The sequence below is a fragment of the Globicephala melas genome, chromosome 11 (genome assembly GCF_963455315.2).
Source record: "Globicephala melas chromosome 11, mGloMel1.2, whole genome shotgun sequence".
Taxonomy (NCBI): domain Eukaryota; kingdom Metazoa; phylum Chordata; class Mammalia; order Artiodactyla; family Delphinidae; genus Globicephala; species Globicephala melas.
The window spans coordinates 79,413,120-79,438,805 of record NC_083324.2 but is presented as its reverse complement, the minus strand read 5'-3'; the positions used below and the strand labels follow the sequence as shown (position 1 = coordinate 79,438,805).

At 52.6% G+C, this 25,686-nt stretch overlaps 6 protein-coding genes across 21 annotated transcripts; 3 read left to right on the top strand and 3 right to left on the bottom strand.

The window, feature by feature from the left end:
• The first annotated feature begins 5 nt into the window (after window positions 1-5).
• APOM (apolipoprotein M) lies at window positions 6-4,154 on the top strand. Of its 2 annotated transcripts, XM_060307788.1 has the most exons (7): window positions 6-683; window positions 1,724-1,969; window positions 2,651-2,805; window positions 3,095-3,168; window positions 3,262-3,360; window positions 3,540-3,638; window positions 4,045-4,154. In XM_060307788.1, the coding sequence occupies exons 3-7, from the start codon at window positions 2,753-2,755 to the stop codon at window positions 4,068-4,070; spliced, it is 351 nt and encodes a 116-aa protein (XP_060163771.1). In that variant the 5' UTR covers window positions 6-683; window positions 1,724-1,969; window positions 2,651-2,752; the 3' UTR covers window positions 4,071-4,154. The 2 variants fall into 2 exon arrangements, with proteins under 2 accessions (XP_060163771.1, XP_030706576.1); XM_030850716.3 differs by lacking the exons at window positions 6-683; window positions 1,724-1,969 and adding an exon at window positions 1,978-2,268.
• Window positions 4,155-4,301: 147 nt separating this feature from the next.
• Window positions 4,302-6,959, bottom strand: C11H6orf47 (chromosome 11 C6orf47 homolog). The gene has a single exon (XM_030850712.3). The coding sequence runs from the start codon at window positions 5,956-5,958 to the stop codon at window positions 5,065-5,067; it is 894 nt and encodes a 297-aa protein (XP_030706572.1). The 5' UTR covers window positions 5,959-6,959; the 3' UTR covers window positions 4,302-5,064.
• Window positions 6,960-7,848: 889 nt separating this feature from the next.
• On the bottom strand, window positions 7,849-11,272 carry GPANK1 (G-patch domain and ankyrin repeats 1). Of its 12 annotated transcripts, none has more exons than XM_060307869.2 (5): window positions 10,961-11,271; window positions 10,752-10,811; window positions 10,219-10,376; window positions 9,231-9,944; window positions 7,849-8,474 (listed from the first exon to the last, which is right to left on the bottom strand). In XM_060307869.2, exons 4-5 carry the CDS (start codon window positions 9,839-9,841, stop codon window positions 8,030-8,032), a joined length of 1,056 nt encoding a protein of 351 aa, XP_060163852.1. In that variant the 5' UTR covers window positions 9,842-9,944; window positions 10,219-10,376; window positions 10,752-10,811; window positions 10,961-11,271; the 3' UTR covers window positions 7,849-8,029. The 12 variants fall into 12 exon arrangements, with proteins under 12 accessions (XP_060163852.1, XP_060163853.1, XP_060163854.1 ...); XM_060307870.2 differs by having other exon boundaries at window positions 10,219-10,371; XM_060307871.2 differs by having other exon boundaries at window positions 10,764-10,811.
• A 227-nt stretch (window positions 11,273-11,499) lies between these two features.
• Window positions 11,500-15,552, top strand: CSNK2B (casein kinase 2 beta). Of its 4 annotated transcripts, none has more exons than XM_030850715.3 (7): window positions 11,500-11,617; window positions 12,224-12,306; window positions 13,034-13,136; window positions 13,693-13,808; window positions 14,257-14,332; window positions 14,480-14,669; window positions 15,323-15,552. In XM_030850715.3, exons 2-7 carry the CDS (start codon window positions 12,235-12,237, stop codon window positions 15,411-15,413), a joined length of 648 nt encoding a protein of 215 aa, XP_030706575.1. In that variant the 5' UTR covers window positions 11,500-11,617; window positions 12,224-12,234; the 3' UTR covers window positions 15,414-15,552. The 4 variants fall into 4 exon arrangements, with proteins under 4 accessions (XP_030706575.1, XP_030706574.1, XP_030706573.1 ...); XM_030850713.3 differs by lacking the exon at window positions 11,500-11,617 and adding an exon at window positions 11,738-11,897; XM_060307455.2 differs by lacking the exon at window positions 11,500-11,617 and adding an exon at window positions 11,961-11,979.
• An 831-nt stretch (window positions 15,553-16,383) lies between these two features.
• Window positions 16,384-17,399, top strand: LY6G5B (lymphocyte antigen 6 family member G5B). The gene is made up of 3 exons (XM_060307786.1): window positions 16,384-16,444; window positions 16,583-16,711; window positions 16,996-17,399. Exons 1-3 carry the CDS (start codon window positions 16,384-16,386, stop codon window positions 17,397-17,399), a joined length of 594 nt encoding a protein of 197 aa, XP_060163769.1.
• Window positions 17,400-20,294: 2,895 nt separating this feature from the next.
• On the bottom strand, window positions 20,295-23,877 carry LY6G5C (lymphocyte antigen 6 family member G5C). The gene is made up of 3 exons (XM_030850717.2): window positions 23,775-23,877; window positions 22,528-22,695; window positions 20,295-20,389 (listed from the first exon to the last, which is right to left on the bottom strand). The coding sequence occupies exons 1-3, from the start codon at window positions 23,875-23,877 to the stop codon at window positions 20,295-20,297; spliced, it is 366 nt and encodes a 121-aa protein (XP_030706577.2).
• Between the last annotated feature and the right edge of the window lie 1,809 nt (window positions 23,878-25,686).

The window sequence follows — 25,686 nt, the reverse complement described above, 5'->3', positions numbered from 1 at the left end:
CCGGCAGAGAATTTGAGGCGGCACTGTCCTGGCCACCTAGAATACTGTCTTCCTCTTACCGTCGTCCTCGTTGCGCCACTCCTTCGGCGCTTCCGGAAGTCACCCTTTCCATAGGCGGTTGGAGGCGGCTCTCGAGCTGATTTGCGTGCGGTGGCGTCGTTGGGTTTGACCTCAGTTTTGCCGGGTGGGCGTTTTGTGGCGCCATGTTCTTCCCCGGCGGTGTGCGGCCGAGGGGACACGCCATGTTTTGGAGAAGCTAAGGATTTACTGCCTTTCAGGACTTTTGTCTAAAAAAGGACGCCTCCGAGTTTGGGAATTGGGAGCAAATAGAGTTACACTGGACCGAAACACAAGACTCTGACCCTGGGGAATTGAAAGGGCCGCCTAAGAGCTTCTGCGGGCCGGAGGTCCGGGGAGATTATCGTCCCTCTGTCCTCTTCTCGCCCAGCCCCTCGGGCAGGGGCCTGGGCCCCGCGGTGCTGCCAGTGTGCCTGCCTGTGGTGCCCACCCTTTCTGGGATTCGTAGTTTATACTTAAGTCCCAGTACTGTTTCAATTAAGAGTTCTAGTAAGCACCTGGACGTGAGCCCCTAGTTTGTGCCAGCCAGTTTGCTGAGGGTTTCACGTACTGTCATATTTAAAAGGCTTTCAACATCTGAGATAAGTATTACATCCACTTTACAGGTGAGTACACCTAGGCGAATGTCAGTGGCAGAACTGACAAATTCAGGCCTACCACACTCCCTTGGGTCAATCACTTCTACTTTACTGCCACAATAACTTGTATCTTAGTTTTTTTTAATTAAAAATGTCAAATATTAGCCCAAAACAGTAATAATGAACCCTCATATACACATCATCCAAAGTTTATTCTTTTATTAATTAATTTATTTTTGCTGTGTTGGGTCTTCGTTTCTGTGCGAGGGCTTTCTCTAGTTGTGGCAAGCGGGGGCCACTCTTCATCGCGGTGCGCGGGCCTCTCACTATCACGGCCTCTCCAAAGTTTATTCTTTTAACTAAATTGCAAGCCCATAGCAAGCCTCACCTCTCAGAACAAACCTTTATGGCAGTCTGTGGGTTATAAACAATTTATAAAAGAAGCTCCACACCTTCCATTACATTAACTGCTCCACCCACTTGGCACTCACTACGCAATGACTGGCTCTTGACAATTCTTTCCCTACCTTCTGCTACTTGAGAACTTAATGCCCACCAGAGACTAATAAGTACTTTACAAACACTACTATTAATTATAGCGAATATTTATTTTGGACTTCTGTGCAGGCCTTTGCTATGGGCTTTATGTGCATTAGCTCTTTTAGTCCTATGAGATGGATGATTTGCTCATTTTACAGATGAAAAAACAGGCATAAAGGTTAATAAAGTTATCCAAGATCGATAAGTAGAGTTAAGGGTTTGGACCCACTCTGCCTGACACCACTGTCTGTTCTCTTTAACCACTAGATTATGTAGTCTCTTACTTATAAACATTGAGTGAATGAACTCATGTGTCAGCAAACTTTTCTGGGGGGTGTACATATAGTTTCCCCAATTAACAACTTCAGAGAGAAAGCCTCCCATCCACCATGCTCCAGCACCTGGTTCATACCTGTTCTAAAGCACTTACCAGGTTGTACTGCAATGATTTGTTTATACAGCTAGTTTTCTGTAGACTGACTTCTTCAAGGCCAGGGACTGTGTCTTATTCATTGTTATGTTCCCAGGGCTTAGCCAGTTCCTGACCAACAGCTGGAACTCAAAAACTGTTTGCTAAGTGAGCGAATGAAAGAATCAATCCACTTCTCTTCAGTGCTGCACAGCACAGCAGATATCCCAGCTCAGATATGGGTTGAAAGACCACAGGCCTACCTGGAGGGCTCAGCTCTCTTAATTCCTGGGAGACCCTGGACATGCCAGGATGTATTGTGGAGTAGTTGCATTTAGAAGATGGGGAGGAAGTCCCAAACACTGTAAGTAATCCAGGCTTGGGTTGGAAAACAAGGTTGAAGTTACTCATTAGCAGGTGAAAGGGTCAAGGGTCGAGGCAAGGGGGCTGGAAGCAGAGTGGACTGAGCAGCCAGTCCACGAGGCAAGGGGGAGAGCAGTTAAGGCACCAGCCATTCCACGCAGACCCCCAGCTCCCTCCTGTCTGAAGATGTTCCACCAAATTTGGGCAGCTCTACTCTACCTCTATGGCATTCTCCTTAACTCCATCTACCAGTGCCCTGAGCACAGTCAGCTGACAACTGAAGGACTAGATGGGAAAGAGGTATGGACTGAGAATGTGGGAAGCTTTGCCGGGTTGGGGGTTGGGGGGCCCTTGAGAAGTGGCCTAGGATGACCAAAAAGCCACACTGGGAAAGGAAGGGAGGAAGAGGGTGTGGGTGTTGTGATGATGAAAGCAAGAAGTAAAAAAAATATTAGTACTGTGGCCATCAATGTGAAGACATGTAGAATTGGGAGGTGGGGTTTACTGAGGAGGGGCAAAGAGGAAAAGTCATTTAATGACTCCTTGTCATGGATCCAACCCTCAGTTGGAAAAAGGCAGCCAACACCTTCACCCCTAAGCATTGTCATTCTGACTGATGAAGAGGTTGGATGGATTCTGTAGTGAGACCCACCTTCTTCTGCTCCCCTCGTTGTCTCTCCAGTTCCCAGAGCCCCATCTGGGCCGGTGGTACTTTATCGCAGGGGCAGCTCCCACCAAGGAGGAGTTGGCGACTTTTGACCCTGTGGACAACATTGTCTTCAACATGGCCGTGGGCTCTGCCCCCATGCAGCTCCAGCTTCGAGCTACCATCCGCACGTGAGTGGTGAGGAGGCAGAGGCAGCAGTAGGTACAGTCTCTGCCTAAAGTGTGAGCACCCACCCACAAAGAGCTGGGCTCTTTGGCATATCCATTATTCTTGGTCCACTTGAGTTCAACAGCTCTATTAGTTTCCCTCCGGAGAGATAGGGACCTAACCATCCCTTGGTAGCTTGAAACCCAAGGGGAGCCAGGCTTCAAGAGGAAGTAAGATGAAGTAAACAGAGGCTGGTACTGAGCGGTTGAGGTGTCACTCAGTCTTTCTTCCTTGTCACCACCACCTCTGCAGGAAAAATGGGCTCTGTGCACCCCGGAAATGGATCTACCACCTGTCTGAGGGGAGCACAGATCTCAGAACCGAAGGTTGGTTCTCTCCAGCCCTCAGTCTCCTCAAGCCCCCTGGGCTTGCTTGCTTCTGTACCTCAGTCCTCACACTTGCCCCACCCACCCTGACAGGCCGCCCTGACATGAAGACCAAGCTCTTCTCCAGCGCATGCCCAGGCGGAATCATGCTGAAAGAGACAGGCCAGGGTTACCAGCGCTTCCTCCTCTACAGTGAGTGAGGGTGCCAGGCAGGAAGCGCTGGGGGGAAGCGGGAGCCGGGGGGCAAGAGAGCCCCTTTCTCTGGGCTCCGTGACATCATCTCAGGAAGGGCTGCGTGCTTCCGTGAGGGCCTCAGCAGGGGCGGTGCTGAGAAGCACGGGCTTTCAACGGGCCTTGCCTTGCTCTTCCAGATCGCTCACCACACCCTCCCGAGAAGTGTGTGGAGGAATTCCAGTCCCTGACCTCCTGCCTCGACTTTAAGGCCTTCTTACTGACTCCCAGGAATCAAGGTGAGGGGGTAGAGTCCAACAGAAAACAACTAGGACTCACCAAGTCTTCTGTGAGTGCTGGATGAAAGGGACTCAAGTGATGTCACCAGAGGGCATGGCCAAAGGCCAACATCATCACATTGGCTGTGTTGACACTTCCATTTGTGTCACAGACTGCAATGGCACCACAGGGAGCCAGGATGGGCTCTGGGATACTCAAGAGAGGTTTCTGAGTTTGCAGTGGATAAAAGGGGCAGAGGGTCAGACAGGGGGCAGAGGTCTGTAGGGAAAAAAGCCCTCAGAGACCCGGTCTCTGACATGGGGGAATGAGGGAGTACATTCTTCCTCATCCCATTACCATCAACCTTGCCTCTCTCCCTGGGTCTCCTTCCTTTTCATCCTCTTTTTTTCTCCCTCCTCCCACCAGAGACCTGTGAGCTGTCCAGTAACTGACCTGTGGCTTCATCTGTGCCCCCCAGATGGATACAGTAGGAACTGAGATTGTGGTGGGGGGAGAAGCTGGAGACTCTTAACTCCCTTTCAAGAATAAAGATGATTTTTCAATCCTCATCTCATTTGGGGGTTTGTCTCCCAACATCAGTCCCACTCCCCCCATTTCAGTACTCCCTCTGGACCTTCTACCACCTAAGCCCCCAGCTGGACGGCGTCAGGAAGGACACTGAGTGACAGTAACTCTCACTTTTAATGGTGTATTTAGGATTTGGTGTGACACATTTATTGCTGAGTGAGCAAAGCCAACCCCCCAGTGGGGTCTGCAAACTCCAGTGCTCCCCATACTGCCTATGAGCTGCCAGCCCTTCTGAGCTGGCCCTCCTGCCAACACTGCCAGCACCATCCCCACTCCCTCTGGCTGCTAGGAACACCCAGATCCCCCCTGCAGGCTCCCCATCACCTGTGGGAACCCCATCCAGACCCCCAATCCACCCACCTAGCAGTGCTACTCTTTCCCAGATAGCACAGATCCCAGGATCCACAGGATCCCTTGAGTCTCTGAACCACCCTCTCACCCCACCCAGAGGTCTGTCTGTCTTGCCTCTAGTCTCCTCCACCCCTGGAGAGTTTTGAAAGGTAGAGAAGACCCTTTAGTCTTTATTCTCCACCACCACACTTTTTTTTTTTTTTTTTTGGTTTTTAAAAAGCGGAGGTGGGAAAAAAAAAAACTGGAAGTGGGAGAAATGTAAAAGCAAAAATTAACAACAGCTGGTGAATTCAAGGCCAATGCCCCCACTGTCCATAAACACACAGACACCCTAAACAGCTCTCCTGTGTGTGAAGGGGGGCGGGGCCTCTGTGCCCTCGTACTCTGGGGTTTCTGCCCCATCCCTGAGGTCCCTGTGCTTACAATGTGGATCGTGCCCCCACACTATCTTCACCCTTGCTCCCAACCCACTGAGGGTGGGACGCTGGGCCACACCCCACCCCGTGGTCACAGCCTCTTTCCTGGGTCTCCCCTCTGCTCCTCACCCTCCCTCCCCAACTTCTCGCCCTCCAAGTCAGTGGCCTCCCCATCCCCACTGGGCTCCCGGAGGCTGACAGCCAGCACCAGGGCCTGTAGAAGACCAAAGAGGCAGGCAAAGTGCAGGGGGTGAGCGGTAAGTAGGCTCAGCACGGCATGGAGCCCATGCAGGGCAGCCAGGAAGGACAGTAGCCCATGCAGCCAGAGGCCCAGCGGTCCACGCAGGCCCAACGCGTCCAAGGCTGCCCGCAAGGGCCTTGAGCACAGCCCTAGCAGGGCTGAGGCCAGGAGCTCCAGCAGGTGCAGGGTCAGGTTGGTGGAGATCTGCAGACACTCCTCTGGGTCCCCTAGGTACTGGTAGGGAGCCCCTGCTCCCCCACCTGTTTCCCCCCGCAGCCAGCCCAGCAGCTTCTGACGCTGGCCAGGCTTCTCCGCTGGGGCTTCAAGCCCAGGGGGGCTCAGTCCCTCTTCAGGGGACACACCAGGCTTCTTGGTGCCACCTGAGTCCACAGGATCCCATCCTGGTTTGAGAATGGTCTCTCCAGCCTCCAATCTCCCAGACTCTTGAGTGCTAGAGACAGTCTCGTCCCACTTGAGAGAATCCATTTTTTTGCACCCCAGTTGCTCAACTTGGGACTCCCTGCTTGGTTCTGGAGCAGCCCCAGAGCTCCTCTGTGCACCTGAGTCCTTGGTCTTGGGAGGCCCCAGATCTCCCATGGTTTCTGGGGCACTGTCCCAGTCACTCCCTGAATTCTCAGAGGAGCTGTCCATCTGTCTGGGTTCTGGGGCGGGCAGGTCAGGCCTCTTTGATTTCCAGCGGCCCCAGGGGCGAGGTAGCCAGCCACCAAGCTGTCGCAGGAACATGGTTGGGGTGTGTAATGAGCCCCCAAATTCTGGGGCTGCTTCCTGGCACTGCTTAGACTCTCAGGTTTGGGGGCTGAGGGTTTCCTCAGAAGCCACAGTCTGTTCAGGCTCAGAAGAACAGGTATCTGCTGGTGAGTCCTACTCTGAATTCAGAAGTGGCTCCCCACTTCCCTGGATGGTCATGCAGCCTCAACTGTGTCAAGCGGCTTGTTTCCTTTACAGTTTTGAGGTAAAGGAAGGCACATCCAAGTTCATTCACCACCACCACCCAGCACACAAGATTCCAAAAGTCTCAGGATCTGACGAAGCCTGGGTCACCCCCACAGTGTCCTCCCTGTTTTCCAGGTTTCTTTCCCAGCAGGCAGCACCCCAAGTTTCACTCACCAAGCCTACGTCCCAAGGTGCCCCAGCAACTGGGGAGGAGGTTCTCCCAAGAAGGAAGGAAGGAAGGAAGGTGGCCCTGGGTCCTAGGTGCTCCGGAGCGGGAGAGTCCTGAACTGCTGCCCTAAGGCAGCTCAGGAAGAAGTCTCTTGTTAGGTGAGTGAGGGAAGAGGTATCCGGCAAACTCCAGCCAGCAACGTTCGTCCCTTGATTCAGAGGGCTATGAACCCTATAAAGTGGCCCCACCGGCCCCTGAGCACGCAGCTGAGACTCGGTCTCCGCGAGGTCAGGCCGGAGATGTCCTCGGAGATCCCGGTTGCCAGGCAAAGCGCGGGCCTGCCTGGGGAGCCAGGCGTCCAGGCGCTGCAGCCCCTCCCGGGCCCAGCGTCCGGGCCGCGGCCTCGCGGATCCGCCCGGAGCCGCAGAGCCCGGAAGCAGCTGCACCGGGACTAGAGGGACAGGCGGAGGCGGGGCCCGCAGCTCGCGGGGCGGACCCTGCCGATCCACCACCGCCCCGCGCCCGCGCTGCTTGTGCGCGCCATCAGTGCGCACCTGGCCGTACCGCGGGGCGCAGAGTCAAGATCACGGGGACCCAACGCCTGAATGTAAACCCAGCTTTCCCTTTTCGTCGTCTAGAGCCCCCGTGACGCCAGTGTTCCCTTAAACTCGCCCGCCCCCTTTAGTCCCCTTTTCTTGTTTATGATTTCATGAAAGGATTTTCCGGAAAAGAAAGCTGAGAGGAGGCTTGGGACTTGAGTAGCCCTTCCTTGCTCCTCCATGCACGTATTTTACCTCTTGGATTTGACGACAGTGAGCGCTTCATGTGCCTGGCACCTAGTATGAGCAGCACAAGGGAGGCGCGGGAGACGAAGTGTGGGAAGGGCAAGTGTAGACAAATAGGATGTGCTTCCTGCCCTCAGGAGTTTTCAGGTATCAAAATGAACAACCTTGGCTTAAAGTGTATATTTGGGAGGCCAGAGTTCTGGTCCCAGTTTCAGCTAATAGCCTACAGGCTGCATAATCTTAGGCCCTCCTATCACACTGGCCTCTTCCTGCAAGACCCTACCCACTCTCATCACCTCTGAGCCTTCCCTGACCTCCTCTATCACCATGCATTGTATTTGATCACATCCTGTCTCCTCCAGCTGTGAGCAACCTGAAGACTGGGAAAGTCTCTTACTCCCTATTCTTAGCACATAGTATATGAACTTTGTTTGTGAAATCAATGATTGAATTGAGTGGGCAAGGGATGGAGTGGGCAGGGGATGCCTTCTGAGGGAAGTTAGACTTGCATAGAGATGGGCAATTCCTGGTTCAGGGATTGAAAAAATAGGTGGGGCACTCTGCGCAGCGGCTGGGACTAGGAGCGAACCAGACTGGCAGGGAGGTGACCCTATCATACCACCTAGCAGAGCTGCTGCCTCTTCTGGCTCAGGTAGAATTTCATGTGGCCCCCAGCCTGTTTGGCTTCCCTGCAACAGCTTCCAGAAAAGTGAATAAAACACCAAAGAGGGGGAAAAGCTTGATTTATTTCTCAACTCTCAGCCTCTTTTCTCCCACAGGCAGAGTCCACTGATCAAAACCTGAAGGTCTGGAACCTGGGCAGGCCCCAGGAAGTAGAAGCCCAAGTGCCTAGGTCAGGGGCCCAAGTTCAGACTTCAGCAGCAGACCAGGGTCAGAACTTGCCAAGTCAGAACTCAAGGTTCATGTATGTCCTCAGATCCCGCTCCCAGGCCCTGTCCTTCTCCTCCTGCCTTCTCTCCTCCTTCCAGTTCAGTGTGGTCACCCTAGGGGCTCTCTCCCTCCCAGCCACTGCCCGTGTATCCCGAGCTGGGAAATGTGTAACTCGGGGTTGGGGTGCTGATCTGTAGCCTAATCCTTCCTGGTCCCTCTTGAGGACAGTGGGGATGGGACTGGCACGGCCCTCGCCCCGGGGTCCCAGCCCCATTCCAGGCTCCCAGCCCCCCCTCAGCAGCAGCCTGAAGCCTGGGCTGGAGGTAGGCACCCCAAGGCGCAGGTTGCGGGGCTGGAGATCCTGGGACAATGACAGCAGGTGAGCAGTGGAGGTACGGTGGTTAGAGTCTTGGAAGTGGGCATCACAAGCCTCACAGTACTGGGGGGAGGGGGATCGGGACCTGCAGAGAAAAAAAAGAAAGGGTTAAGGGCAGCGCAAGGGTTTAGGCCTCAGAGGTGGGTGGCAGGGTGGGACAGGGTCCTTCCAGTATTTCTGCTGAGGAACAAATTGCCTTCCTCCCCACTTAGCAACGAGGGACCCAAAGGGGAATAGCTGGGAGAAGAGAAGGTTAAAAGGCCTCACAAGGCTCTTGGGTGAGGGAGGATTAATAATAATTACTATAGTTAATGTTTGTATAGTGCTCATTATGCTACAAGCATTGTTCTAGCACTTTACATATATTAACCCATTTACTACTAACAACGCTTTGAGAAAGGTGCTCTTATTGCCCCATTTCTTAGATGAGGAAACTGATGCACATGGACATTAGGTTGCTCGCCCAAGTAAGTAGTCAGGATTTAAACCCAGGGAGTGGGTAAACACGGGAATATAGCAAACATTTTATAATGACTTTAAATGGACTGTAACCTTTAAAAATTGTGAATCACTAATACTGTATAGCTGTAATTTATATAGTATTATACATGAACTATGCTTCAATAAAAAAATAAAATACAAAATTAAAAACTAAATAAATACATAAATTTTTTAAATACAAAAAAATAAACCCAGGGAGCTCATGTCCGTAACCAGACTGCCTTACTAGCCTACACTAGAGGACAGGGGAGAGAACCAACCCTCCAGCTCTGTTCTGGGGCCTCTAGTGTGGAGTAGCTAGGAAGGAAAGGACACAACAGAAGATAAGGCTTCCCCTCACCGGTTCTCTGGACTCCTCGTCTCTCTGGGGCCCTCTCTGACCATGCGGGCCACCTCAGGGAAGCCTGCTTCTTCCGCCAGCTGAGCAGCATCCCTGCCACCCAGCTCGCAGACCCCCACCCAGGCAGCCCCACGGCCCAGGAGATAGCGCACAGCTGCCCCCTGGCCTGCTCGGGCCGCACACATCAGGGGGGTCCACCAGAAAGCATCTCGAGCGTTGATATTCCCCCCAGCTCCCCCTGCCTCATGGGGATCCAACAGTCTTTTTAGTTTTGCCACATCCCCCTCCTGGGCTGCCCTCAGTATCCGGTGGGTCATCTTGTCCTCTGCCCCAAGGGATCTCCTTTGTCCATGTCCTCCTGATACTCCTGCTGCAGCTTCCTTCATCATTCTTCTTCTCTTCCTCTTTCTCTTCCTGGCAGACTCAGGCTGAGCCCTCTGGGGTTCACGAGTGCTGCTCTGATCCCCAGTCAAGGCTTCGTAGAAAGCCCGGGCTGCAGCCCCATCCAGGGTGGGCTTCAGCTCTTCAGGCTGTGACTGCAATTGCCCATCTTTCCAGAGATCACTGGGGTCAGTGGCTCGGGTAAAGTTAATGAGGGTGGCCCTGGACATGGCTTTTGGGAGATCTGGGAAAATGAGACTAGGCAGGGGGAGGATGAGACGAGGAAGCCAAGCCCCTGGTGGTCCTGCAGTGACCAGAGCCACCTCCAGACACCTGCTGGGAAAAGGAAAAGTATCCTTAGCGTCAAAAATCCCCTCCTAACCCAAAAGTGACCCCACAACCTAGGACCCTGCAGGGCCTGAGGACCATAGATCATGTGGAAAAACAGGAAATCCTACAGTAACAGACCATGCCCCTTAGTAAAGGTTAACAAAGAAGTCTCCATAAGACAGCTGCCCAGAGGTCCTGCGCTCCGCCCCCACTCCCATCCTCATCAACAATAAATAATAGCCTCTCTGAGGCTACTTTACCACGGCGTAAGACATACCGTTAAGAAAAACAATCAGCCTGGCTCTTTAAATCGTCCTCGATCCTATTTCGGGTAACTAACGTCTTCTCAAACAAAAACAGACTTGACACTTCTCCGGAAGCAGGAAGCAGATTTAAGGGAGAGGTTCCAGTCTGTGTTGTTTCGTAGCTTCTGTACTGCAAAATGACACTACTCTAAGCAAAGGAATCGACAGAGTCACACGATACAAAGACGCATGCGTGGCTTGAGGGGGACAATTACTCGAGGGCGCAGGCGCGCGCAAGCGCCGGGGCTGTTTCCCGCCTTGGAATCGTTCCAGTAGCATACCGCAACGCAGCACGTGCCCAAGTAGCGCGAGGACCGAGAAGGATCCGTCGGTTGGTGTGCTGCTTTTACATAACGCCCCCACAATACCCTTCGCCTCCCTCAAGGTGGCCCCCGCTCCGAGCTCATTTTCTGTCCCTGGGAAACCATTCTCGGGCTTAAGAAAGGCCCTGAGGTGGAGAATGCCCAGAAACCGTGAAAAGAAATAACGTCTCACAGCCCCTCACCATTACTCTGACCTGGGTTCGAAGGTCACACTTAGCGCCTGCAGCAGCGCCGTTCAAGCCCTAAGAGGAAATGCAGAAGTACAAGGGAACAAGCAGCAGAATGGCTGTCGCCACCTCAGGTTAGCGCACGGGGCAGTCCTGGTTCTGTCGCCGTTCAGTTCAGCCCAGTACACCCTACCCAGGTCCGTCAGCACGGAACCCGGCCTCACCTCCCGCCTCCGGAGCCCAAACCCCGGGGTGAAGTATTGGCCCCTTCGGGGGTCTCCTTGGCGGGCTGACTCGGGCAAGGAGCCCGACAGGCGATAAGGACCAGACTGGCTGGAACGGATGAGGTCAATGCCCTGGGAAGCGTAGCCGCGCCGGGGCCTGAGGCTCGCTGTGCGAGGGGAGCGGCAGGAAACGACACCGGCAACCGTGTTCCTCTCCCCGCCCTTCTCGACCCCACGGTTCCGGGAATCACACGACTATATTCCCCAGGCTCCCTGGCCCAGACGCGATACTGACTTTCCGCTTCCGGTTGAGCCTAGCCGCCCCTTGCTGCGCCCCGCCCCCGAGCGTCTCCCTCAGGAGCCTCGCGACACCAGGGTCGTGCGCGGGTCATCCTGGGATTCGTAGTTCGGCTTTCCCTAGTTTCGCCAGTTTCTCCCTACCGGGGACTCCATTTCCCGGCGTCCATCGCGGCTCCCAACGCTAAGCACTTGCGCGTTGCCCTCTTCCCCACCCTCCCCAATTTCCACTCCCCCCCCACCCCACTTCGCCTACCGCGGTGTTGTCCGCGCCCTACGTTGCAGCGGTCCCCGCGGTTCCTTGGAAGCAGAAACTCCCCTTTCCCCCCCCGTCCCCCGGTCCCAGTCCCCGTCCAGTCGGTGAGTCTGGGGTCGTCCCCGCGCCGTGTCCCCTGTCCCTGGGCGCGGCACATGGGGTCTCCCCGCCTTGATATGGGGGTGGGGAAGGAAGTGACCTGGTCCGGCACCGAGGGAGGGAGAGGTGGCCAAAAGGGTGGAGGCGGGATGTGGGGACTCCCATGAAAGGAACCTGAGGGCCACCCCCAGGCCATGAGAAAAGGAGGGGCTCGGCTCTTGCTTGGAAAGGATAAACTTCGGAACGCTTGGGAATGGGGCCGGGAACACGCGGAGACCTGCGCGGGTAGGGAGCCTGAGCCGCGGGCCCTGCCGGAGTTGACGCGGAGGAGAGAGGGGCCTGGCCTTCGGGAGCGTCAGGGATGTGGGTAGGACTAGTGGGTCAAGACCTGTCGGTTTCTCACAAGTGGTGGGACCCCAAAGAATTTATCTAGTCTCAGAGAAAAGGGGCCGAGATGTGAATAAGAGGAGCTAGAGAGACGTGCTCCAGGTTCGGATCCTTTAAGAAAGGGTTGCCCCAAATTCTTCCATGGTTGGAGGGCAAAGTGTGGAAGGAGGGAGGATATCAGAGGCAGGGAGGGAGAGCTTACCCTTACACTCCTCTTTCTTAAGCTTACGTGAAGATGAGCAGCTCAGAGGAGGTGTCCTGGATTTCCTGGTTCTGTGGACTTCGTGGCAATGAATTCTTCTGTGAAGTGAGTTCTTCTCAAACCCCCTATCCATCTCCACATATAATCTGGCTAAATAAAAAATTCTCCCACATATTCAGCTTCCACACACTTCTTTCACAGGCTTACGTAAAAACTCTTTCTCGTCAAGGAAGAGTCCCCTTAGTAACTCCCTCACTAACTTGTGGTGAAGGGGCAAGACTGGGGCCCCAAGTCAGCCCTGACATTCTCCAGCAGTATAACGTTGGACACGTCAACCTGTGTATTTTCTTTTTTATTACCACAGTGATACTGGTAGTGGTAGTACCTATCTTTTGTGGCTGTTAGGACTAAAATAGTTCCTACTAAAGCGTTCTGTAACGTGCAAAGCTGTGTGTTAACATAAGGGATTGTAACTGCCTTCAGAATCCAAGCTGTTGAGCCTCCACCTTCCTCAGAGAACCAGCTGGCCCTAAGGAGAGGCCAAAACTGAGATGGGAAGCAGGAATAGGAACAAGGATCATGAAAGGAATGTCTCTCTAAGACGGGGTTTGCTGTACCTGTTTATCCTTGGAAAAGAAAATCCGAAGCTTCTATGGGTGGGCGGTACATGTGAGCTGGGGAGAGAGACTCAAGTACTTCTGCTGAGTTGGGAGTGTGGAACAAAGGGAACAGAAGCAGTTGTGTTGAGGATAAGGCACCAGTTGGAGCAACTTGCCCAGGTCAAAGCTGAGGATTCTGTTGTGGGTTTCCTTTTGACTTCATGTCCCGACAGGTGGATGAAGATTATATCCAGGACAAATTCAATCTCACTGGACTCAATGAGCAGGTGCCTCACTATCGACAAGCTTTAGACATGATCTTGGACCTGGAGCCTGGTGAGACACCCTCAGGGTTGTTTTGTGTGTGTATGCTTTTTTTCCTTTTCAAATCCTGTTTATCTGCTTCTTGAATTTCTAAATTTCCTTTTGGTTCTCTGACCCCCTTAACCCAAAGTCTTCTACTTCATTTTGATTCCCTACCTCACTCTTGCTTAGTTTTGTGACTTAACACCACTCATTCCCATACTCTGATCCTGTTAACTTAGCGCTATTCCATAATGCCCATTTTTCCATGAGTCTTATTTTCTGCTGCTTTTCCCTGCCTTGCACCTTCCAGGCTAGAGTTTTGTTTTCTGTGGAGACATCTTTGCGTTTATGTATCGAGGGAGAGAAGGGAGCAGAGGCTGAGAGGGATGGAAAGAAGGCAGAGCTGCCTTGGGTTGGTGGAAGGGTCAGAGGCCCAGGTTTCTGGGTCAAATGCCCAGGCCATGGGTGTGGTGAGGCTCAGAGTTGGGTGCTGGGCTAACTGAGTAACCAGCAGCCCCTGGGGGTGGGCAGGGCACCCAAAATAGCTGTAAGACAAGTGGTTGCATTTGGTTGGGCCATGTTTCAGATGAGGAGCTGGAAGACAACCCCAACCAGAGTGACCTGATTGAGCAGGCAGCTGAAATGCTCTATGGATTGATCCACGCCCGCTATATCCTCACCAACCGTGGCATCGCCCAGATGGTGAGGCCTCTCTACTCCCACTTGGCTCCTTCGCAGGCAACAAGGGAAACAGTTTCCTGCAGCAAGAAGTCACTTGTTTCAACCTTGTCAAGGAATCTAGCTTAGAAGAGGGAAATAAACCCCAGAACCTAGGCTTAGGGATTAAAACCTGATTGAGGGTGTGATAAAGGAGATGTTTTCAGGGAGGGAGATGTGACCTTGGGCAGGAAGTTGTAGACCGCCTCTTCCTCAGAGAATAAGCAGCGAATGGCTCTGATGGTCTGCAGCCTGCCTAACTGGAGGAAGGGAAGCAGAGGAGTCTTGAGGGCCCATCTGAGCCAGAAAAGGGGCCTCTGGACAGCGAGAGACAGGAGGAGTTGGGGACAGAGTGACGTGGGTTGGGCTGAGGAGGGGGTTGTCTCTTCTCTTCATACCTATCCAGCAACCCCTTCCATTTTATTCACTGCAGTTGGAAAAGTACCAGCAGGGAGACTTTGGCTACTGTCCCCGTGTGTACTGTGAGAACCAGCCAATGCTTCCCATCGGTGAGTGTTGGAAAAGGGAAAGAAGGGCCACATAAAATGGCAGGTCCACTGGGAAGGAGTTGGGGCTCAGCAAGTTGGGGCCTGAGTCCAGGAGGGAGGTTGGGCAGGCTTGGGTTACCTGGCCTGCTGAGTCTGGCTGTCTCCCAGGCCTTTCGGACATCCCAGGTGAGGCCATGGTGAAGCTCTACTGCCCCAAGTGCATGGACGTGTACACACCCAAGTCATCGAGGCACCACCACACGGATGGCGCCTACTTCGGCACCGGTTTCCCTCACATGCTCTTCATGGTGCACCCCGAGTACCGGCCCAAGAGGCCCGCCAACCAGTTTGTGCCCAGGTGGGGAGCAGGGACAGAGTCACCAAGGGTCAAAGGAAAGGGCCGGGGTCCCCCAGAAAGAAGGGAGGACAAGGACAGGGCATGGTCTGTTCTTGACACCTACTTCTCCCAAAGCCAGGGCTTTTCCCTGCTGAGTGACCTTGGGAAAGTTGTGTGATCATCTATGCCTCAGTTCCGTTATCCATGAAGTGGGGATGGTGACATGCCTGACAGTGTGTTTTTAAATGTATGAATCGCTTAAAGTAATGTTTGTCACTTGAAGCAACATTTAAACAGTAGCTAACCTTGTTGTCTTCTTGGGTGTTCAACCTTCTGCCAGGAAATCCTCAGAGCCACGGTTCAAGTGTGGTTTATCTTCCTGGAGTATCATTTTTACTCTTGTGTAGAGAAGGAAAGTTCAGCTTTATATTGAAACAAGTACTGACGTGTGTGCTTGTGCGTGTGTACACACGTGTACGTCCTAGAATTTGAGTTTTAATGGATATTTAAAATAAATTTCCAAATATTCTTGAGAGAAGAAGTTTGGGAACCTCTGCCCTTCAGTACTGAGCAGGCCCATGAAGGAGCTGGGGTGGGGAGGCAGGAATGCTGGCCACAGGCAGGGCCAGGATGGGGCTCACGCTGCTGCCTCTCTGACCTCTGCCCTGACCCAGGCTCTACGGTTTCAAGATCCATCCGATGGCCTACCAGCTGCAGCTCCAAGCGGCCAGCAACTTCAAGAGTCCAGTCAAGACGATTCGCTGATTCCCCACCCCACCTGTCCCCAGTCTTTGACACTTTCATTCCTTTGCTGCCACCCTTTCATGAACCCTCTATGGTTTTTAGTTTAAATTAAAGGAGTCATTATTGTGGTGGGAATATGAAATAAAGTGGAAGAAAAGGCCGTGGGCTGATTTGCTGGTGCTTGGGGTTGGGGAAGGGAGGGTAATGGTGTGCTGAACCCCAGGAGCTCTCCTGGCCCCGCCCCCCTCCTCAGCTTGAAAGCCAGCACAGATTTGTGCCCAGTGGATTTGGGTGATGTTTTTAGTAGGAAAGTGGAGTTGTAGAATTGGGTGTGGGGATGTGCAAAGATCACAAAAGACTCAACAATCAAATTTCAAAGATTAGAGAAATATTCTTTTGGGGCCACCTGTGGTCGTCTGTTTATACTCTAGGGAGTGCAGTCAACAACACTTTGAGTTTGGGTTTTACAGGGAAAGTGGTCCCAAAATAAACAACTGTAAGGGGTGGGGAAAGGAGGGGCAGGGTCCAGAACTGCTGTTGTGTGGTGTCTGCCTGCCCCCTGCTGGGGAGCTGAGACATGCGCATCTCAGAAGGATGGGGGGCACTGGCTTCCTGGCTAAGGTTTCTCCCAGAACAATAGGGACTGACCCTATTGTGTGGGAAGGATAGCAGATGGTACCAGAGAAGGAAACATCCATGCACCCTTGAAAGGCACGCAGGACAAGGGTAGACTGCTGGATTGGGGCCCAGGTACTGCCCCTGTCTGGGCTACTGCTCCCACATTCAGGAACCAGACCGGTGGGTGAGGACATGTCCCTCCTGCCAAGTTAATAGCTTCCTCCTCCAGTCAGGAATATAGCTCTGTACCTGCGGTAGCTCCTGCTCAGACTGCCTGTCAAAACTAGCCTGCAGTTCAGGCTTAAGGAGCATGGTCACAGGAAGGTGGGGTTTCAGAGCACCCCTGAGGGGCTTCCCCTCTCCCCAGAATTCCATGATGAAGGCCTATATGTTTGTAGGTGTGCTGGTCATGATGGGCTTCACAGTGGGAAAGGGTAAGTGGGACACGGGGGCAGGGAAGGAGGGGTGACTGAGTCCAGGGAGGGGATGGCTCTGGATGAGCGGGCTCCCTGCAGGGCAGGGAACTTGGAGTGAGCCAACACGGCCATTTCTCCTGTCTTCCACTTCCCCAGCTCTTGTTGCTGAAGTCCGGACCTGCCACCTCTGCTTCTTAGAAGATCCTACTATAGGATGCGTTTTAGGCTCAGAGAAGTGCACGATCAGCAGCTCATCCCCATGCATGGGGATCAGCATCTTTCATAGTGAGTCAAGTCCTAGGAAGGGGCTACTGGTAGGGCAGCCCATGGCTTGGTCTCCTCTTGTAGATGAAGGCTGCTTGGGGTCTGAGGTCTAAGGAGATGGAGGATCCTGGAGGGGGAGGGGTCTGGGCTTCTGTGGAGCCAGTTAAGCTAATTTTTCTGGCGCCTTCTGATGGAGTCTGGGATAGGAATTGGGTCTGGGTGAGGGATCGCGGAGTCTGAAAGGGGTGCCAGGTTTGGGGACTATGGGAGGCAGCAGTGGTTGTTAGCTGTCCCCTCTCTTCCAGATACCAAGGTTCGCTTCTTAATCCGGGGCTGTGGACAGCACAAGTCTTACCGGTGCCAAGAAAAACACCCCACCTACCTCCCAGAGTACTGGTACTACTCCCAGTGCTGCCAGTATGATTACTGCAACTCCTGGTACAGCCCCCAGCTCCAGAGCTCCCTCCCTGAGGCCCCTGAGGGGTCCCTGGCCCTGCCCCTGTCTGAGTCCCAGATCCAGTGGTTCTGCCAAGCCCTGAACCTCTCACTGCCCCTACCCAGCTTCCATGCTGAGAAGGAGCCTTCTGAAGGCCTGGACCCCCTGGCTGTCCTGCCCCTGAATCTGAGTTTGTCCATTGCTGACCTGCGCCGCATATACTGGTTCCTCAACAATTCAGGACTTTTGGTTCTTCCCTGGGCTAGGCTGTGACGTCTTACCCTTCCCAGATTTCACTCTGGTCCAGCGTCTCTCCCCTGACACCCCAGCATCATGTACTGCCCTCTCAGAACACTCACACTTTCTGGTCTGTGAGTTCTCAGTCTTCCTTTCCTTTGTACTTCCATCGTCTATATGGTTTTGGTTTAGTTTCCTCCCCAAAAAGCAGTTGGCACTGCACCCAGTGCCCTTCGTCCACCTAGAAAATAATCTCAAATGTGAATTCTGCCTAGGCTGACCTGGGAAAGGCACAGTGGTTTCCTCATCCCTTTCCTATCATCTGAGTGGGATCATCCCCCCCCACCCCCCATCTTCCTGATCCCCTCTCAATCTGGCTATTTCCACCCCTACACTTGTCTCTAAAACCTTGTGCCAGACTGACCTTGCATCAAGACGGGTGAGAGGCGGACTTTGTGCAGATTTCCTGACTGGGCACTCTGGTGTTCCTACCTCACTGTCTCCACCACCCTCACTCCCGCCTGGTCTCCTGCTTCCTTTTCTCATCTCTTGTCCCCATCTTTGACTTCCACAGCCCCACTTCACGTCCCTGAGTCCTGACACCCACTTGCACAGAATCCCAGGGAGAGGAGAAGATCTGTCCTCTGCTCCACATTCTCCAGTTTCCCTCCACAATAAACAAACTGGGCTAAGTCTGTGTCACATTGTTTATGGGGTCAGGCTCAGGTGTGGGCAGGTGTAAACAGGTTAAAGAAAGTTAACTGGGTGTGGGGTTCAAACAGGGTTGCAGAGCCCTGCCCACTCCACTTGGCCTTTGTGGTTCCTCATGGCCTGCCGCAAAGAGCCCACATCCATCCCACCCTCTGCTCAGCTAGAGATCAAAGTATGAGGCTTGTGACTCCTGCCAGCCTTAAACATACCCTACAAAACCTAGAAAGTTAAACCTGGGTGATGTCAGGTTTTTCCACATAAGAAAGGAGGAAATACTCAACCATGAAAACTCAAGAGCAAACCAGAGGGCCCAGGTCTGCATCTCAGAGTTAACCTGGAGCTGAGGCACCTGCGTTCCTGCCTATTCTCAGTTCTTTTCAGGATCCTGGGAGCCAGGACCCCCTCTGTGAGGGCCTAGGTGGAGGGGGTGGGAGAGTACAGAGAGCACACAGGTGGGGCTGCAGTGGTAGGGTCTTTCATTTTGAAAAACCGCAAGCATGCAGAAAGCAACCTTCCCCATACATTCAATAAACACTGGACACACTGCTCTGAGCCAGGCCCAGTATTAAGCAGCAAGACTTGCAGATGAGTACAGCCAGGTGTCCACCCTTCTGAATCTCACAACCCAGTGCTGGGATTATGAAACTTTTTTCTGAAAAGTAGTGCAGCTCTGTGGCTGGGAGGCCCAATCCCAGCTCCTCTGCCACTTAAGTAAGTTGGTCTCTGTGCCGAATTTTGGTCACCTGTCAAGTAGGGATAGTGCCTCAGGATTGAGAGAATGTGTGTCAACGTGTGCACAGAGATAGAAGTTAATGGACTCAAAAATAGACACGCCTTAGAGGCAAACATACACACAGATTTTGGTCTATTTAGTTTTAAACCTTTTTGGCCATACAGATGTTTGCGCACCATAAGGTGGGTTTTTGTAAACTACACACCTGTGTTACCACTCCCTGAGTTAGCATAAAGGCTTTTATCAGCACCCAAAGCTGCCTTCATGCACCCTCCTAGACCCTCCTAAAATTCAGGGGTAGCCGCTGTCCTGAATTTTGTCTGTGTGCTTGATAGAAACGACATCACAGCATACACTCTTCCTACACAACATTTTGCATGTATGTTAATAGATTTTTGTGGCCCCTTTAATGACTTGTGCTCTGGTGGGAGAAACCATTTGTTTCTAGGTCAGGAAGCAGTTGGAGGTACAAAGAGAGGTACAAGCCACTGTGTCCCTCTCTTGCCGCCCCACTTTACCCCGTGACCTCTGACTTCAGCATAAGTCAAGGGCCCAGGTTTACACAGCTCCAGCAAGTCAAACTGGAAGACAGCCTCAGAGGATGAGAAACCCAAGGCCCGAAACTGAGGAGTAACTTAACCATGGTCCTTGAAAAGGGAAGTTGAGCCTGGGGTCAGAGAGGCCACTAGGCCTTGCATCTCTTCACAGAGCTCCTTCCCCACCCTCTCCTCCCTGGGACTGGTTCTCTTACAGCTCCACTCCTACCAACACACCCCCATGAACCTCCCTACCAGTCCCCATCCAGCTCTGGGTCTGACAGCACTTCTGAGGATGTCCACCACCCTTCTGGTCTTCAACATAGGAGGGCTTGCAGTTCCTCTTCACCTCTTTGTGCTGAGAGCTGAATCAGAGACAGTGGGGCAGGGCAGGAGCAGAGCTCCGCAGAGCTGGGAGCCACTTACCTGCCCCTGATGGGGCACTCAGGCAGTACCACCTCCCTCAGCCTCCACATCCACCAGAAGAGAGAGACAAATCAAACAGTTTGCACAACTATTTATTTTGGAGGAACAGCTGGGGACTTTGGACAAGAGAGGACCATGGTGGGAAAAGAAGCAAAGCAGGGCAAAGGGGCATCCTTGAGGTGGGAACAGACAGGAGGAAAGATGTCAGACTGAGGCCTTGAAGGAAAACTCCAGAGAATTCTGGAGAGGGAGCCTAGGGAAGGGGCAGAGTGGGAATAGGGGTGTTGAGGGGCGTCAACCAAGAGACAGATAGGACTGGGGTCCAGTAGCTGCTGCTGAGGGCGGCAGGGAGGGCTGGTGGGTGGGGATGGACATTGTTCTGGCTGCCCCCAGGTGGAAATCAGGAGGATGGCTGGAAATTGGCCGGTTTTTACTCCAGAGGTCTCTATGGAAGTTCTAAGGACCATATTTTATTCTGTTCTGAGGGTTATTGCAGAAATTCCGGAAGCAGCATCGAGAGAATATCTAGAAGCCCAGCACTGGAGGAGTGTGGGTGTACGAGCGATCACTCATCTGCTCCTTGCTGCGGCAGTCACTCACCACGATCTCCGAACCACTGTCTGGGGAGGGACGGCAGCAATCAGCGACACAGAGTTCCCAGGTAAAGCCCCGAATCCTCCCATCCCCTCACCCCACATGGACTTACCATCACTGCCCCCACACCCTGCCCTGGACCGCCAAAATGCAACAATTCCTGGAAATGGACAGGCCAGCGAGTGCCAGGGAGTCACCAGCCATGAACTCTGTGGAAGTTTCCCAGGGAAGGTTGGTGGGAAAGAGCCATTCGAGATACAGTGACATCTGGAATGGGGTGAATTGGGACTTGTGGAGCAAAGTGAGGAGAACCAGCACTTCAGGCGGGACCATGTAAGAAAAAGTTGGGAGATGTATTGGAGGTCAGATTGCAGACAGGAGGTGTTTGTCATTTATTTTATGGATCAAAAGTAAGAGAAGAGAAAAAAAAAAAAGTAAGAGAAGATGAGGGACTTCCTTGGTGGCACAGTGGTTAAGAATCCGCCTGCCAATGCAGGGAACATGGGTTCGATCCCTGGTCCAGGAAGATTCCACATGCCGTGGAGCAACTAAGCCCGTGCGCTGCACCACAACTGCTGAGCCTGCGCTCTGGAGCCCACGGGCCACAACTATTGAAGCCGGAGCACCCTAGAGGCCGTGCTCCGCAACAAGAGAAGCCACTGCAACGAGAAGCCCGCGCACCGCAACAAAGAATAGCCCCCGCTCGCAGCAACTGGAGAAAGCCCTCGCGCAGCAACAAAGACCCAACGCAGCCGAAAATAAATAAATAAAATATAAATAAATTTATATTAAAAAAAGTAGAAGAGGATATCTCTGCTGCTATTGTATATATGAGAGAGGGGAAATCTTTGTGCCCATGTACGGGGATGTTCACTGCTGCCCTGCTTGAGAGAGTGAAAACTTAGAAGCAACCTAAAGGTCCATCAGTAGGGGGATGGATAAATCAACTCTGACATGCCCATGCCGTGGAATACCATGCAGCAGGACAGGAAGCTGGTTACAAACTGATACGGAAACATCCCCCATAACTGTTAAGTTTGAAAAACAACTGCAGAACAGTGCTTACAGTAGTATGGTACTGTTTGTGGAGGAAAAAAAGAGGTGAAAAGGAGTAAACAGCATATTTGTATAGGGTGGGATGTGCACAAAAGGTCACAGAAAGGATAATAAAGGCAATTTAAAAAATGTTTTTCTCTTATTCATGCCTGAGAGCTGGGTGAATTGGGCCAGGAGTGGGAGGGAGACTTTTCTTGAATACTCTGATATGGAACCACATCTATGCATCAGCTGTTTCAAAAAGTATAATGAAAGGATTTGAATGAAGGCAGCTTTGTACAGCAGTTGTCAAGAGCACCATCTCTGGAACCACCACAAACTGTGGCTCAGCCTCTAGGAGACTTATGTAAGGTACTGACCTCTCTGCACCTCTGTTTCCACGTCTGTAAAATGGGGATAACAATGCCTACCTTGGAGGGTTGTAAGTGCTTAGAACAGTGCCGGGTACAGAGTCTGTGTTATGTGTTTATTATTTATTATTGAAAAAGGTGAGGGATCAAGTGGAAGAGCAGGCTTGAGGAACTGGGAATGTAGTCAATTTCCAGCAAGTTGAAAATGAGGTGGAGATATCCAGAGGGCAATTTGACATTACAGTTTGGCCTAACGTTCAGTTTTAGGAGGATGCAGTATGTGCCTGCTGGGTGAAGCCAAGCAAGCAGATAAAATCCTCTGGGAGAGTAAAGAGGAAGAGAGCTAAGGACCAAACTTTGGGGAACGTGAACTGTTAAGGGTCAAGACTTAGCGAAGACCCAGTTAAAGGCAAGACTCAGTGAAGGAGACTGGAAAGAAGCAGTGGAAGATGTAGAAGAGTGGTGCTGGCAGGAACTACTGCTGACAGATGGGGAGAAGGCAGCTTGAAGAAAGGCCAGTAGATTTGGTGATCCCCAGGGTCCCCTACAAGGCTGGGTGCTATGAGAAAGGTTAGCCGAGAAGGGGAGGGGAGTAGAAGTGGAGATGGGGAGTGGCTCTAAAGGAAAGGAAAGAGAGAGAGTGGTGGAACAGTGTCTTAGAGTTGTGGGAACCAGTATTAGGGTGCAGCTTAGAAGGCTGGTAGAGACTCAGTTCGGGAATGGGCTGGGCCCACGACGAAAGGGAGAAGGCAGCTTACTGTTCTCTATGAGCAGAGTCATGCAGCTGCTGCCCTTTGGGGCGAGGCAGATGTCAGATCCCAGAAGGCATCCCAACTCCTTGGTCTCCAAGAGGCATCGATAGCAGCTTAGGTATTTATTTAAATGAATCTGATGAAGGGGTTCTTGATCATAACGCTCAAACTCACCTAGAATACAGAGAAGCACTGACCCCAAACCCACCTAATTCCCAGACTGGCCAATCCCACTGTTCCCTCCTACCTCCCCATCTCAGAAAACCATGAAATCACCAATTCTTTAATGAACCATCTGGCTTAATCTAACATCAGAAGCTTTCGTTCTCATTAAAAATCTCCATTCTCTGCTCTTTTACCTCCTTAAATGAGGAACTCATTCATTCACTCATTTATTCATATATTTGAGGGGCTAACGTGCCCAGCACTCTACAAGCCTCTAACTTTTAAAGGTTAGGGCAAGGCAGTCCATTACAACTTTTGGCAGCCCTGTTAGGACAGTTCTTCCTTTGTAACTTGGTTTCACTGTCCCCACCCAACCCCCAGACTCTTTTGAATACGCTTTCTTAATCTATAATGTTCAGAAGTGAAAACATCAGGGTGCATCATCACAGGACAGGAAGAATCTCAGCTTTGTGTAGACAGGAGACATCAAGCAGCCCAAGGCCACATTCTTTGTTTGGTGGTTCTCTCACTGAACAGACTCATATTAAACTTTGTCCACCAAAGCCCTCCCCAACTGCATTCCTATTCACCTCCCTCCTCCTCTGATCCCAGGCCCAGACCACATGTTGATGAGTCCCCAGACCCAGCAGAGCACTTGGTGTAAGGCAGATGCTTAGCAAACACTTTGGATCTTGTTTCTGTGTCAATGGTGCTTTGCAGCCAAGTGAGGTTATCAGGCTGGATTCAGCCTTGTTCTACACTGTGGATCCTGAGGCTGTCATCTGGCATGTTCTCCCAACCCTCCCTATTCTGTATTGTCCTCAGATTCTAAGAGGTTCCCTTTAGTATCTCCATTCAGGTCACTGCTGTTGAATGAGATAGCCCTGGGGTAATCACCAGAAATCTCCCTCAGAGTGAACATCAGTACATTATCAGTCCCCAGGCATTATCCCACCAAGCCCACCCATCCCATCTTTCTTCCTGCCTGGGTTTACCTGAATCTCCTTGGCAGATGTACCCAGACATCTATCCAGGGTTTCCCTATCCAGCAGGATAGGAGACCCGTCTGACCCCGTAGAGCCACTTACCAAACGCCAAGCTCATCAGGACCAGCATTATTAAGAGGACCATGTACAGGGCTTGGGGGGGGCCCAGATTCCGGCTACCTGCAGGGCCCGCCATAACATGCATGACTGCCCACCAGCCTCCAGTTTGGCCTTATATTGGTGGAAGAGAAGGTGGCGCAGACGAAGGGGAGAGGCAACATCCTTTGGGGGTGGAAATCAGTGCCTGAACAGCCAGAGGGACAGAGCGTCCTCACCCACGGCCATTCTGGGGTCTAACATACTGGCATGGGGACAAGGACCCAGCAACAGGGGAATAAGAGGGGAAACTTCTTTCATATTAATTCAACAGACATTCATTCAATCACTGCATCAGGTGTTGGGGATACAATATTGCACAAAGTCACTACCCCCACAGAGTACACCATCTAGTACGGGAGACAAGTCAACGGACAATGAAGGGGGAGGGGCGGGGAGCGCGGGCAGAGTGCTTCCAGGGAGAACTTGGGCAATGGAAAGTACTGACCCAAGGAGTTTCATTAGAGCAGTAACAAGATCAATTTATGTTTGTAAAAGATTTCTGAGGCCAGAAAACCACTTAGGAAGCTATTCCTGAGCCCAGTCACAAGATGGCGGCCTGGTCTAGCAGAAGAGAGGGAAGCCGCGAAGTGAACGAATCTGACCTGCATTTAGAAGAAAGACTGGACAGATTTGGACTTAGACTGAATGTGAGGTGAGGGAAGGGGGATAGGCTTGCAAAAGGGGGTAATTGTGACACCATTTTCCAAGATGAGAAACACGTGTCAGAAATCCCAAAGCGAGGACACCTGAGTCGCCAATGACCGTTCTCGGCCCAGTACCCCCTGTGGGTTCCGGTAAGTCAGAGCCTTTCCCTACGCCCGACTTTTCCGGCCCCGCCTCAGCTCAGCTGCAGGTCGGTGGATCTGATCTCCGGCGCCCACAGGCTCCGGCGCTGTGCGCTCGCTCTCCGCGCCTGGCTGCACCTCAGAGATTTTGGGAAGACGCGAAGGCGGCCCCCAGCCCAAGCTCAGCTCTTGGCCGGGCGGCTGGGGAGGGCGCGCCCGGCGTCGGGACCCAGGCATCCGGCCCTGTCAAGACACCCAGAGCACTACGCGGCTTCCCCGGAGCGTCGCACTGTGGCGCTAACATCCCTCCCCACACCCGGATTCTGGAGACCACACAGCAAGCAATGAGCAGCCGCGAACTGGCTCCAGGCGCCCCATCCACTTCCCCCGCCGGGGGCCTGCTGGGCCCACCATGCCTGCTCCGTCGGCATCTCGCCAGGTCCGTCTCTCTGTGAGAGACACAGGGTTTTTGCTTTAAGGGTCGGTGGGCTAGGGGAAGTCCTCGGCTTCCAGGAACGGACCACCTGCTCCAACTTCCAGTCTGAAGATTTGGGGCCGGGCCCTGCCCGAGGGTTCCCTGCTGTGTTCCCAACACTATCCAAGAATCATCCGGTCTCGGGGTGCTGATGCGGAAGATGGGAAGAAACTGACGGAGACACGCCAAGAAAGGCGGACGCGAAAGAAGAAATACGAGAGGAAAACACACGCCACTGCGCGCACCCCAAGAGCCTTGGGATAATAAAAATAAGAGAATTATTTTAGAGAAAAGTCAAGAGTAATGGAGAACTGGGGAGGAGCACCTGGGACCGATATAAATGTTGGTTGAATGAGGGACAAAGTGATAGACGAAAACAATTAGACAGCGGGGGCTGCTTTTGAAGCAAAGTGGGCAAAGGAGAAGCAGAAGGGAATTTCACAGCGCCCTTTGACTCCCTCTCTCGAATATAAGCTCCTTGGAGGCTTATGGTGACGGGCTCCTTGGAGGCTTTCCTGGGGTGAAGAGGCGGGGCTTTGCAACTGTCGTCCTGGTGAAAACAGCGGCTGGAGAAATCCACGCTGAGGGCCCCTCC